This window comes from Sinocyclocheilus rhinocerous, unplaced genomic scaffold, assembly GCF_001515625.1.
Source record: "Sinocyclocheilus rhinocerous isolate Xijiao unplaced genomic scaffold, SAMN03320098_v1.1 scaffold1590, whole genome shotgun sequence".
Lineage (NCBI taxonomy): Eukaryota > Metazoa > Chordata > Actinopteri > Cypriniformes > Cyprinidae > Sinocyclocheilus > Sinocyclocheilus rhinocerous.
The window spans coordinates 726,182-738,226 of record NW_015651328.1 but is presented as its reverse complement, the minus strand read 5'-3'; the positions used below and the strand labels follow the sequence as shown (position 1 = coordinate 738,226).

The window sequence follows — 12,045 nt, the reverse complement described above, 5'->3', positions numbered from 1 at the left end:
CAAATAAATGCAGGCTTGGTGAGCAGAAGAGAATTCTTTAAAAAACATAAAAAATCTTACTGTTCAAAAACTTTTGACTGGTATATTGTGTGTGTATATACAGTATCTCACAGAAGTGAGTACACCCCTCACATTTTTGTAAAATGTAAAAATTTTTGTAAAAATTATCTTTTCATGTGACAACACAACACTGAAGAAATGACACTTTGCTACAATGTAAAGTAGTGAGTGTACAGCTTGTATAACCGTGTAAACTAGCTGTCCCGTCAAAATAACTCAACACAGCCATTAATGTCTAAACCGCTGGCCACAAGGTGTACTCACTTTTGTGGCCAGCGGTTTAGACATTAATGGCTGTGTGTTGAGTTATTTTGAGGGGACAGCAAATTTACACTGTTATACAAGCTGTACACTCACTACTTTACATTGTAGCAAAGTGTCATTTCTATATATATATTCCTCAAATCCATTTCAACGCAAATACAGATTTTTTACTTCTCACCCACATTTGTTCTAAAACCTATTGGACTGACTACCTTCTGTTGAACACTTAAGGTGCATTTTTAAAGAATATTCTGGCTTCTCTTTTTACTGTAAAGAAAATGGATGAGGACTGGGGTATCCAAGCTCTAAAATGACAAAGTCATCATCATGAAGATATCATAAAAATGACTTGTATGTGGTATAAAAGTTTTTTTCATCGAAAAAAATTTGGAGAATTTTAGCATTACATCAACTGCTCATCAGTAGATCCTCTGCAGTGAATGGGTGCCATTAGAATGAGAGTCAGAACAGCTGATAAAAACATCACAATAATCCACAAGTAATCTACACCACTCCAGTCCGTCAATTTATGTCTTGTGCAAATTTCTTGATGGATTGTGATGTGAGAGGACAACAGGGGATGGACTTTTTCACTGGAGGAAGCATTATTATGGATTACAGACTCTCATTTTGGCCAGAATCGACGGTTTAAAATTTAAACGCCTTGATGGATTTGTTTCTTACAAACACGCAGTTTCTCACTTTACAAGATGGTAATTGATGGACTGGAGTCGTGCGGGTTACTTGTGGATTGTTGTTTTTATCAGCTGTTTGCTTTCATTCTAACGGCACCCATTCACTGCAGATGATTCATTGGTGAGCAAGGTATGTAATGCTAAACTTCTCCAAATCTGTTCCGATGAAGAAACAAACTCACCATCCATCTTGGACGGCCTGGGGGTGAGTACAATTCAGCAAATGGCAATTTTTTGGTGAACTGTTCCTTTAGGAAGATTCCGATTCTCTGCCAACACATTTTTCACATGCACGTTTGATCTTCAAATGCGGGAGTTTATCAAACAGATACCTGTAAGCATAGAGAGAGGACTCAGAGCACGAGGTCATCCAGCTGAACAAATTCCCAGCCCAGGCCGTGGTCACAGACCATCAGCCTCGTGGCTCAAATATGCAGTCCATATGGGAGAAGCATATGATGGTGGCGTTCAGCACAGATAAACACTGGCGAAAAGTGCCTACTCACTGCAATCCACTTAATCCAGTCAGCTGTGCAAAGGGCCTCATATCAACAGGTGAGTGGGCTGATAGCAACCTTAAGCCTAAATGATTCTGTGGATGACGGAAAATGGCTGTGCTTCCATCTGCCCTCAAGGGAGGGGGTGAAATGCTATGCTTGTGACGAGGAGATGTGAGCTCAGCGAGAGAAACTTGCTGCTAACGTCTCAGCTGCAGAGATTTTAAACTGCTGAAATAGGCTGACATTGTTCTAAGGTTCCCTCCCCTTCCATAGAAGGCTGTTCCTGAGAAAGGCAGATCTGAAGTCCCTTTCCATTCCTGGAAAAGTCCCACCAGCCTTACATCAGTCATTGTCTTGCCCCCCAGTATCAGCTCCCACATTCTCTGCAACATGTACTTGTCCTTTAAAAGGGAGGGGCATTTTTACAGGCCTTTTGTGAACGCCTATTTATCACGGCTATCAGGGAATGCACAGCCACCGATGGTCTATAAAAATCTGGAGCACTGTGCATCATTATCCCAACAGCCAGAAAGTGTGAACCTGTATTTCAGAAGATACTCCCGTTCCCCCCATAATCAAAATGTACATTAGAATTATCAGGTGTCTGACCTGCAACAATTGTCACGTTAACAATAATGAGGTATTTGAAGATAAATATGAAAAATATCTTGAAATAGCCTTAATCAAATCACTCAGAGATTGTTCTTAAGGACTTCAGCTCTTCTCTCACCTTCCTCCAAGTTGTGTGCATTTTAAGAAATAGATTAAACACTGTGTATTGCACCACAGCCAAGGTTTTGTTTTTTCATGTTTTCAGACGACACGTTAGACATCAGTAGATTATTTAATAATGCTGACTTTGCAAGACATCTGCGTTTGTTTTGATCAACAGAAAGTGAAGGTATTCACTGAAAACAGTTTTCTTTTGTTTGTTGGTTTTTGGTGTGTTTCAGTTTATTGGTTATTTGAGGAATTGCCAAATTAAGAATCAGTCTTGAACACACAGGTTGACCAGTGTTTGTTTAGAGCAGGGTCTTCAACAGGAGGAATTGTTCCACAGCCGTACTGTAGAGGGTCTGCTAATTATGTTAGATTTCATACAAATTTTAAACAAAATACAATTATTAATAATGCCATATTATTTTGAAGTTAAATTAACTTCTACCAAGTTAAATAAGCAAAAATTCAGCTTCTTGTTCCATTGTCCCTACCAGAATAACTTATATTATGTAACAAATAAAATGTGATGTACATGTATGACTCTGAACATTAATCATTATTATAATGGCTTTGGAAAATACACTATCATTCAAAAGTTTGGGGTCGGAAAGATTTTTATTTTTTTATTTATGGAAAGAAGTATCTTATGTTCCCAAGGCTGCATTTGTTTGATCAAAAATACAGTAAAAATAAAAACAGTATAGTAAAATATTGTTTTCAAAGCTGAAATTTCAGCAGCCATTACTCCAGTCTTCAGTGTCACATGATCATTTAGAAATCATACGAATATGCTGATTTGCTGATCAAGAAACATTTCTTCTTATCATTTTTGAAAATGGTAGTGCTGCTGAATGTTTTTGTGGGTTCTTTGAATAGAACGTTCAATAGAACACCATTTATTTGAAATAGAAATACTTTGTAATGTTATAAATGCATTAATTTAATGCATCCATGCTGATTAAAAGTATTACGTTTTTTCAATGAAAAATCTGACTCCAAATTTTGAACGGTATCATAAATTATGTAAATGCATTAATATGATGCTTTACACATGATTTTATAGGCCAGGCTAATCATCAGTTTTACACAATAAAATATAACATCTCTTTATTTACCAAAGGGTACTTGGTAAGAAAAAAAGTTTTAGAGAATAAAAAAATAAAGCAAGTCAGTTTTGAGAGGCTGTGTTTCACTATATACTGTGTACAATTGCGAAGCAGTCTAGTAGCTTGCTGCCTTAATACATTAATACAGATTTGTGTTTAACGCCATTTTACAGTGGCTGTGTACTGTAGGGGTTGAACGACTTCTGATTTTTTTGAAGTCGACTTTTATGTGATGAAAGTCGAGTCGAAGTCGACTAGTCACTGATGACGTCATTAATGAACAAATAAGTCTGGAGCTGTGACAAACACCTTGTGCACAGCTATGGCATATGACAGCGCTGCCCACATGGCTGTTGCTCCTATAACAGCTTTTTTATCAGTTCTTTTGTCTTTGGGTCATTATATTTCTCACAGATTTCTGCTCATTCTAAATCAGATACAGATAAAGTAGCACAGTAAAGATTACATTAATATGAATGCATTAGTGAGAGCGACTGCGTGTGTGAATTAATTCTACCTGGCAGCGTCTCTCTACTAGTAGCGAAGCTGTGGAATTACTTAAAGCGTCATGGCAGAGCATTGAAGTCGACTAGTCGATTAGTCGGTGCAACCCCTAGTGTACTGTATGCATTTCATCGTCAGGATTTTAATTGGACCCATCCATTTTATATTATTAATAAATATAAAATAAAACTGATTATTAATGACATGTCATTCATCACTAATTTGTCTTTTTTATCAAACTATATTTCAAGTCTCGTGGGTGTCTGTATTTAAAATCATGATCCACTTATACCCACAGGACATTGCTGATCCATTCTTTGCCTACTGCAAGCAGCATGCAGACCGCTTTGACAGGAAATGGAAAAGGAAGAATTACCTGGCCCTGCAGTCCTACTGCAAAGTGTCTTTGCAGGAAAGGGAGAAGCAGCTCACACCTGAAGCTCAGGTCCGCTTTACTCTGAGGCAGATATTGTCTTCCATACATCAGACAGTCAAGATCAGTCATCATTAATTTTTGAATGCCTATGATTTCCCAACCTCTAGGCTCGAATAACCACGCGGCTTCAGCAGTACAGAGCGAAAGCAGAGCTGTCTCGAAACACTCGGCAGCAGGCATGGGTGCCACGAGAGAAGCTTCCCCGGCCGCTCACCTCTAGTGCTTCAGCCATCCGTAAGCTGATGCGTAAAGCTGAGCTCATGGGTATCAGCACAGACATCTTCCCCGTGGACACATCCGATACCAGCGCAAGTGTGGACGGACGGCGTAAACATAAGCAGCCTGCCCTCACGGCAGACTTTGTTAACTACTACCTAGGTAGGTGGTTTGAAACAGTTCTCAAATTTCACAGTTCTGTATTCCAATTTTGATACCACAGCGAAACCTAGTTTAACTAATATATGGTCCCATCAGGCTAACGTGACAGTCACGACTCATGCAGCTGTAAGGTTTTCTTTTTCTTTTGTTTTTACTCGCGATCTTTACAACACGCATTACATTATGTATTTCATGGCACACTCGTTTTATGCGTATTTGGTGCCACCTATTGTTGTAGGTGTATTATTGACGTGTCAAAGTCTAGACCCTGAATATAAGACGATCGTGTTTTTCCAGATTTATTTCCAAGAAAAAAACATTGTCTTATATTCGGGTCAATACGGTAGTTCACCCAAAACATTTGGCAGAAATTTACTAACCCTCAGGCCATTCAAGATGTAGATGAGTTTGTTTGTTCAGCTTTACATCACTTGCTCATCATTGGATCCTCTGCAGTGAATGGGTGCCGTCAGAATGAGAGTCTAAACAGCTGATAAAAACATTACAATAATCCACAAGTAATCCACACGACTCCTGTCCATCAATGCATGTCTTGTCAAGTCTGTAATAAACAAATCCATCAAGACATTTTTAACTTGACATCTTGGATGCCCTGAGGTTGAGGTACATTTTCAGTAAACTTACATTTTTGGGTGAACTATTTCTTTAAAGACAGGTAAACAGTCAAAAGTAAAATAAGAACAACTAAACAAATGACAAGTAATAGCACAAATAAATACAATAGAACAAAGATACTGATGAAATAAACAGTCAAATGTAAAAACACTGCAGTCTTCACTATATAGATGAATGCTTTTTAAAGTTACAAACATTATTCAGTCAACAGCGCGGAGTGATTTTCTCTTTGTCTTGTTGCTTGATTATCATTAATGATCATCATTATCATTAATGATACAGACAGCAGCAGCTACATTAGGCCTAATGCACACATCCAATATACTGATACACATGTGGTTTCTTTCTCAACTGTTTACTTTCACTTTAAAAAATAAACAACATTGTTTGAGGATACCCGCCAAGAGGGGCATTTTGACTTTTTTTTTTTTAAATGTGTGTGTTCAAGCACATAAAGATGTGAAAGAGAACTCACTTTGGTACAGCTGAGTTCTCTTTTGCGTCTTTTTGCACTTGAATTATTTAAAATCACTTGAATGTTTAAATTTGGTAAGACTTAAAAACACATCACAATTCTGTCAACTGTCCCAAGTGTCTTTGATGCTGGCCCCGAGCCAGTCCGTATTGTCAAGCCCTGTTAACACATCAGGTCTATGATCTATTTTTTGAGAATCAACATTTATCAACCCACTTAAGATAATATTTTCTGCTTCCTTTTTTTTTTCTTTTCATTTTAATGGCGAAAACAAGCATTGATGCATTTGTAGCATATGACTTACTGTCCCTAACATACATGAATCTGCCTGCAGAACAGCAGGCGGTATCAGACAGTGAGCGCAAGACAGGCATCCCGCTCTGTAGCCTTGCAGCTAGGCACTTGCCCTCCAAATGAGTGATGTTAAGAGCAGATTTGTGGAGTAACCTTGGGCACACACTCCATTAGGTTCCAGCAGGAGGCCTATCCTCTATCAATGCACTTTCTCTCCCTCTTTTTCTCTTAACATTGCTCTTTTTTTGTACTTTCTCCCTCAATCTTCCTTTGATATACTTTTTCCTGTACTCTGATAGCAATCTCAGTATCGATTTGTTCGTGTCTGTTGGTATTCAGAGCGGAACATGAGGATGATTCAGATCCAGGACAACATCGTGGAGCAGAAGAACCTTAAAGACAAGCTGGAGAGTGAGCAGGAGAAACTGCACATAGAGTACAACAAGGTCTGTCCACTGTTGGCACACCAGGCTCTAACTAGCATCTGTTTTGTACTTTAGCGCTTGTCCGTAGTAGCACAATTGTTGACCATTGGTGCTTAAGCAGAGGCACGCACATCAGGAAATAATGAAGCGCTGCAGGAATATTATCCCAGGAGCGTGTTGAAAAGCTCCTGAACAGCTACTAAATAATGCCAATTATGTGTTAGTCTTTCCATTTACTATTCAACTGTGAAAGTCTCCTTTCAAGCTACTTTGTGTTGGACCATCTGCAGAGAGGAATAATAAAAAAAAGTAGGAATTTTGTATAATACAAGGTTATTTTTGTTAACAAAAAATAAGATGACGAAAACTGGCAGTGAATAGTATTTGCTAACTAAAAAAATAAACATTTTGCAGTAGACTTAATTAAATTAAACTGAAGCTATAAATGGAAATGCAATAAAATGGCATAGAGAAAAACATTACCAGTGTGTTCTGCTGCTAACAGTGTTATTTTAGTATTACTTATACCATTGTAGTATTTATTAATAATTTGACACTTTTTTTTTTTTTAGTTTTCATTTTAATTTGTTGAAATTTTAGTTTTTTAACATAAACAATTAACAACAGCAAAAAAAACACCGATCTTTCACTGAAGCAAAAAATAAAACAAGTACAAAAAAAAGAAAATAAAAAAATTGTTTGTGCAAACCAACCAACTACAGTTCCAAAAATACAAAATAATCAAAATAAAAATATATTTATGAGCAATTAAACTAACAAAAATTTAAAAACTAAATAAAAAAAAAATGAAATTTTCAAAACCCCTGGTATAACAGCAACTAACGTTCTGTGCTGTTTTATTTATTTGCCTCCTACCCTCAATACTCCTAAACATGATCTCTTGAAGCAGATTTGTGTAGATGGTGTTTTTTTATCTGGCCCAATGAGGAAAAAAGCGATGAAAGCGAGGAGAGAAAGTTGGAGGAGTTAATGTGGCGTCCATTCTTTCTGCGCCACATGTATTAAGCGGTATTAATGGAGTGTGTGTTGTTAATTACGGCACTCAACATGCATTAGCACAACGCCGGCCTCCCGATGAAAATCAACATCTGTGGAAAGCTGACTGCTTATTCACAAAAGTTGTGTCTAAGGCAGGTCCTGAGTCATCTGGAAATTATATGTAATAATCCTGAATTATATAGTATGCTACATAGTGTGATTGTTTGGTTTGATATTTTTAACGTTGAATTTTTGGAAACCAGTGCATTTGCGTCACCAATGAGAAAATGCTAACGTGTTAGTGTCAGGTGTTTGTCACTGTAGCTATACATTTTCTATAACAGGTATGAGTAATTTTATACAACAGTAATAGTATATCTCAATATATTGTTGTTTGTGCTGTAAATTCAGTAAAAATAATTTATCACATAACCATGTAATATTTACAACATTTACAACAACTAGAAATGGACACATTTCCTTCTTCTATGAAACACAACAGAAGATATTTTGATGTTTACAATGAAAGTAAATGGGGTCCAATATTGTTTGAAGCCCAGTTTTCTTCAAAATACCTTCTTGTGTGTGTTGGCAGAAACATTAAATAATGAATTTGTGTTTTTGGGTGAACTGTCCTTTTAAGTGTCCAAATACTTGTAGGGACCACTGTATATAGCTTGAGCTTATATAGCTTATTAATTTATTTTTGTAAATGCCGTTAAAATTAATGATATGTAACTGTATAAATAATTGCATTATTATGTGTTAGTCCCCGCTGAGCAGTCAGTATTAATCTGGAGTGTGTGTTAGAGAGGAGCTGGTTTTAAATGTTAGCTCAAGCTCCCTACGTGGAGCCTCATCTTCACAGACAGCGGAGATAAGAGGTGACTCTCTGTAGTTTCATTTCACATACCCATAATAACTTCACCTCTCCACTGTTTCCTCTCATCATCGTCTTTATCAAACGCCTGCCTGACGCTTATCTACTGTCTGGAGCTGAGAGTGGCCCCTACACGGCGAAATGCCACAACTGTGTGTGTGCGTGTGTGTGTGTGTGAAAGAGATGGATGTAGACGCAGGAAGTGTAATGCCGTATTTCGTGGTGTGCTAGGCTCTGAATCTGTTAATAGTAGGAAATGTTATTTTTTGCGTGTGGGTGGGTTTTGATGTGTAACATTTGTTGTTTGCCTAAAAGGGGGCATCAGGTGAGCAAGCTAGTGAAACGTTGCACGCGCAAAAGAGAAGGTCTGCACACATCCAAAAACGTATTTTAAATGCAAAATTGATTTCCGTGCGCTCGAAAGACTTTTTTCTTTGCGAAACGAACATTTTCTCCACAAACTCAGATCGCGCGTGTGCAAAATGCACTTTTGTGCGCTCAAAATATGATCTTTCGCACGCAGAATTGTGGCAGAAATGTAAGCCCATAAAAATCAGCCTGGATTTTGTAACACCCTGTAAGCGTATGCATGTATTGGCCATTCAGATGGTCACAGGTTTGTGTACACCTTTGCATTTGTACACATGTTAGTCCGTCCGTGTGTGTGTGTGTGTGTGTGTGCTGACGGACTGAGCTGCCCAACTTGTCCTTGTCTTATCTTATCTCCCGCCTTGCCGCGGTTTTATCTGCCACAGCTGTGCGAGTCTCTGGAGGACCTGCAGAATGTCAATGGCCAGCTGAGGACTGAGGGCCAAGCCATATGGAGCATGATGGGGGGGATCCTTGGACAGGTATGGCTTACCTTCAACTGCCTCATCGTTTCTCTCCCCTGTCCATCTTCATTCCGTCTCTCTCCGCCCCATCCCATCCTTGATCCAGGTGTACGCCTCATCTATCACATCTCCAGTGAGCTTACAGCCCACCCTGATGCAAACAGCTTCCTTCAAGCACTCTGATTAGATTGGGATGGGCCCATATTTTACACTTTCATAGCAAATTTCTGAATTCCACTTCAAACCCATGCAATTCAAGGTATCTTAAAATTAAAGTTTTTTTTTTTTTGTTTGCTGTAACTATTTTCTACCCTCTCAGTGACCTTTAGATTGAAGAGGCTGTTTTTGTTACTGTACCTTTAAGACTACTGTATGTAAATGCAGAGTGTGTCCTTTTAAATGCATTTAAATGTCTATTTAATTTACATATCATTCCGTCTCTCTCCGCCCCATCCCATCCTTGATCCAGGTGTACGCCTCATCTATCACATCTCCAGTGAGCTTACAGCCCACCCTGATGCAAACAGCTTCCTTCAAGCACTCTGATTAGATTGGGATGGGCCCATATTTTACACTTTCATAGCAAATTTCTGAATTCCACTTCAAACCCATGCAATTCAAGGTATCTTAAAATTAAAGTTTTTTTTTTTTTGTTTGCTGTAACTATTTTCTACCCTCTCAGTGACCTTTAGATTGAAGAGGCTGTTTTTGTTACTGTACCTTTAAGACTACTGTATGTAAATGCAGAGTGTGTCCTTTTAAATGCATTTAAATGTCTATTTAATTTACATATCTTTTTTTTTTTACATTTTTAAAGTGAATTTAAGTATCTTATATAGGATAATAAATAGAATAGAATAGAATTTTAAAACATTGATCCATTTATTTGTTTCTGTTATCCTTTTTTAACATTATTTTGTACCCTGCCCCTTTTAAGTTACGCTAACGTTCAGAAGTTTGGGGTCAGTTATGTTTTTTTTTTTTTTTAAGAAATATTTATTTCAGCAAGGAAGTATTAAATTGATCAAAAGTGGCAGTAAACAGTCACAGTGTTACAACTGATTTTAAAATAATTCTGCTATTTGCTGTTATACTGTTGTATATTTCAAATGCTGTTTTTTTTTTAATCTTTTCAAAACTTAATCCTGCAAAAAAAGTAACATGATTTTCACAAAAATATTAAGCAGCACAACTTTTTCAGCATTTATAATAAGAAATGTTTCTTGAGCAGCAAATCAGCTTATTGGAATGATTTCTGAAGAATCATGTGACACTGAAGACTGGAGTAATGGCTGATAAATTCAGCTAAGAAAATTCATTCTCTTAACATGAAAGCAGCTACTCTGAAATTACCTTTTTAATAATTGGCTAATGTTTTCACTTGAACTATTGGTAAAGTGCACACCATCATTTGTGATTGTGACATCAAAAGCATAACTATAGCTCTCCACATTTTTGCGGCTTAGTTTCCATTAATGCACATTAATGACCGTAAATTTGAACATTTATGTCTGCACGGTACATCAGACTCTTATTTTGAAAGCTATATTGTGCGTTATAGCTTATTAACCTTTAGTTAATAAAGTGTAAAGTGATTTGAGTCGACATCTCTTTGGCTAATAGACATCTTTCACACTTTTGCTCTATGTTGTAGACGTTTTGGGTACTGAGACGACATATGTGGATCTAGCGGCGTGAGTGTATTGTTCGCAGAATTAGTTTTTGACTTCACAGTGGAAAGAGTGTAAAGAGAGCAAAAAAATCTTCTCCCTGGATTTTTTGCACCTGGGTATTGAGCTGTGATTGAAAGAAATCTAGATTGTAGGCAGCACCCCACAGGGTAGACAGCGTTGAGGTAATTCTCTTCGCTGTAATGGGCCTCCTGTTTGCGAAATTCTTTCATTTGCACTAACTGATTGACCTGTCATTGGCCATGCACTCAGCCCTGACTCTGTTGCTAAAAGCCGCCAACCTCTCCCCTGCTCACTATGGCAACCACATCACCAAGGTGCGTCGCCATGGGTGACGGTCACTTAATGAGTGCGAAAATGTGAAAGTCTGAAATGTTCTGTAGATCTCTCTTTTTGTCTAAATAACAGTCTGTGCTTAGAATGCCATTTAGCAGGATATGCGCCGAAACAAAAATGTCATTGGCAACAGCAACCGTGAAAGGTATTGTTAGGATTCTGGATTTTAAAATAATCAAAAAGTTTGTCAAAAAGTTTATCCTCTTTGTTGGAGCTAAACATTGCTCAATTTCATGCATATTCTGCGTGTGTATGTGAAGAATTAGTGTAGTGGTAAAAAGCCCAGGCTGAAAGGCCACACACACACACTTACAGCATGGCTTCAGAGTGAGAGCTTGTCACTGAGGAGGTATCGCCAGTCCTCTGTGTTTTGTCACCTTTTTAATCACTATGATACACCCAGGAAGAGTGAATTTGATGAGATGCCTGTCTGGAATGGAGATGAGAGTCCACACTTCCTTATGATAACCTAAAACCGCAACAATCTGAACTGCCGCATAAATCGCTCTCTCACTTTTGATACAGCGACAGAACGTTTAAAAGGTGCCCATTTGTATGCACCCATGCGCACTTGTTTAAAACTTAATTTGCGCTGAATAACCAGTTACCCGGCTTAGAGAGTGTGTAAGATGGTTAATTAAAAGGATCTCTTAAAATGTCCTCTCGGCAGATAAATGCCGCAGTAATGGAGCGAGAGGGTAGAAGGAGGCGAGGAGAGCCGAGTGGTCTGGAAAAGAGCGAGCCAGTGAATCTGCAATGATGGTCATAAATCACATAATTAGAAAACGCACACCGCTTAAGTAGCAACATCAG

At 38.0% G+C, this 12,045-nt stretch overlaps 1 protein-coding gene across 2 annotated transcripts in view; it reads left to right on the top strand.

The window, feature by feature from the left end:
- LOC107712766 (PHD finger protein 14-like) overlaps window positions 1-12,045 on the top strand; it is an 82,132-nt gene that overhangs the window by 18,646 nt on the left and 51,441 nt on the right. For both annotated transcript variants that reach the window (XM_016518104.1, XM_016518105.1), the window contains exons 8-11: window positions 4,148-4,294; window positions 4,393-4,663; window positions 6,408-6,514; window positions 9,128-9,223. In XM_016518104.1, coding sequence (XP_016373590.1) covers window positions 4,148-4,294; window positions 4,393-4,663; window positions 6,408-6,514; window positions 9,128-9,223 — 621 coding nt within the window. The remainder of the gene's footprint in view (window positions 1-4,147; window positions 4,295-4,392; window positions 4,664-6,407; window positions 6,515-9,127; window positions 9,224-12,045) is intronic.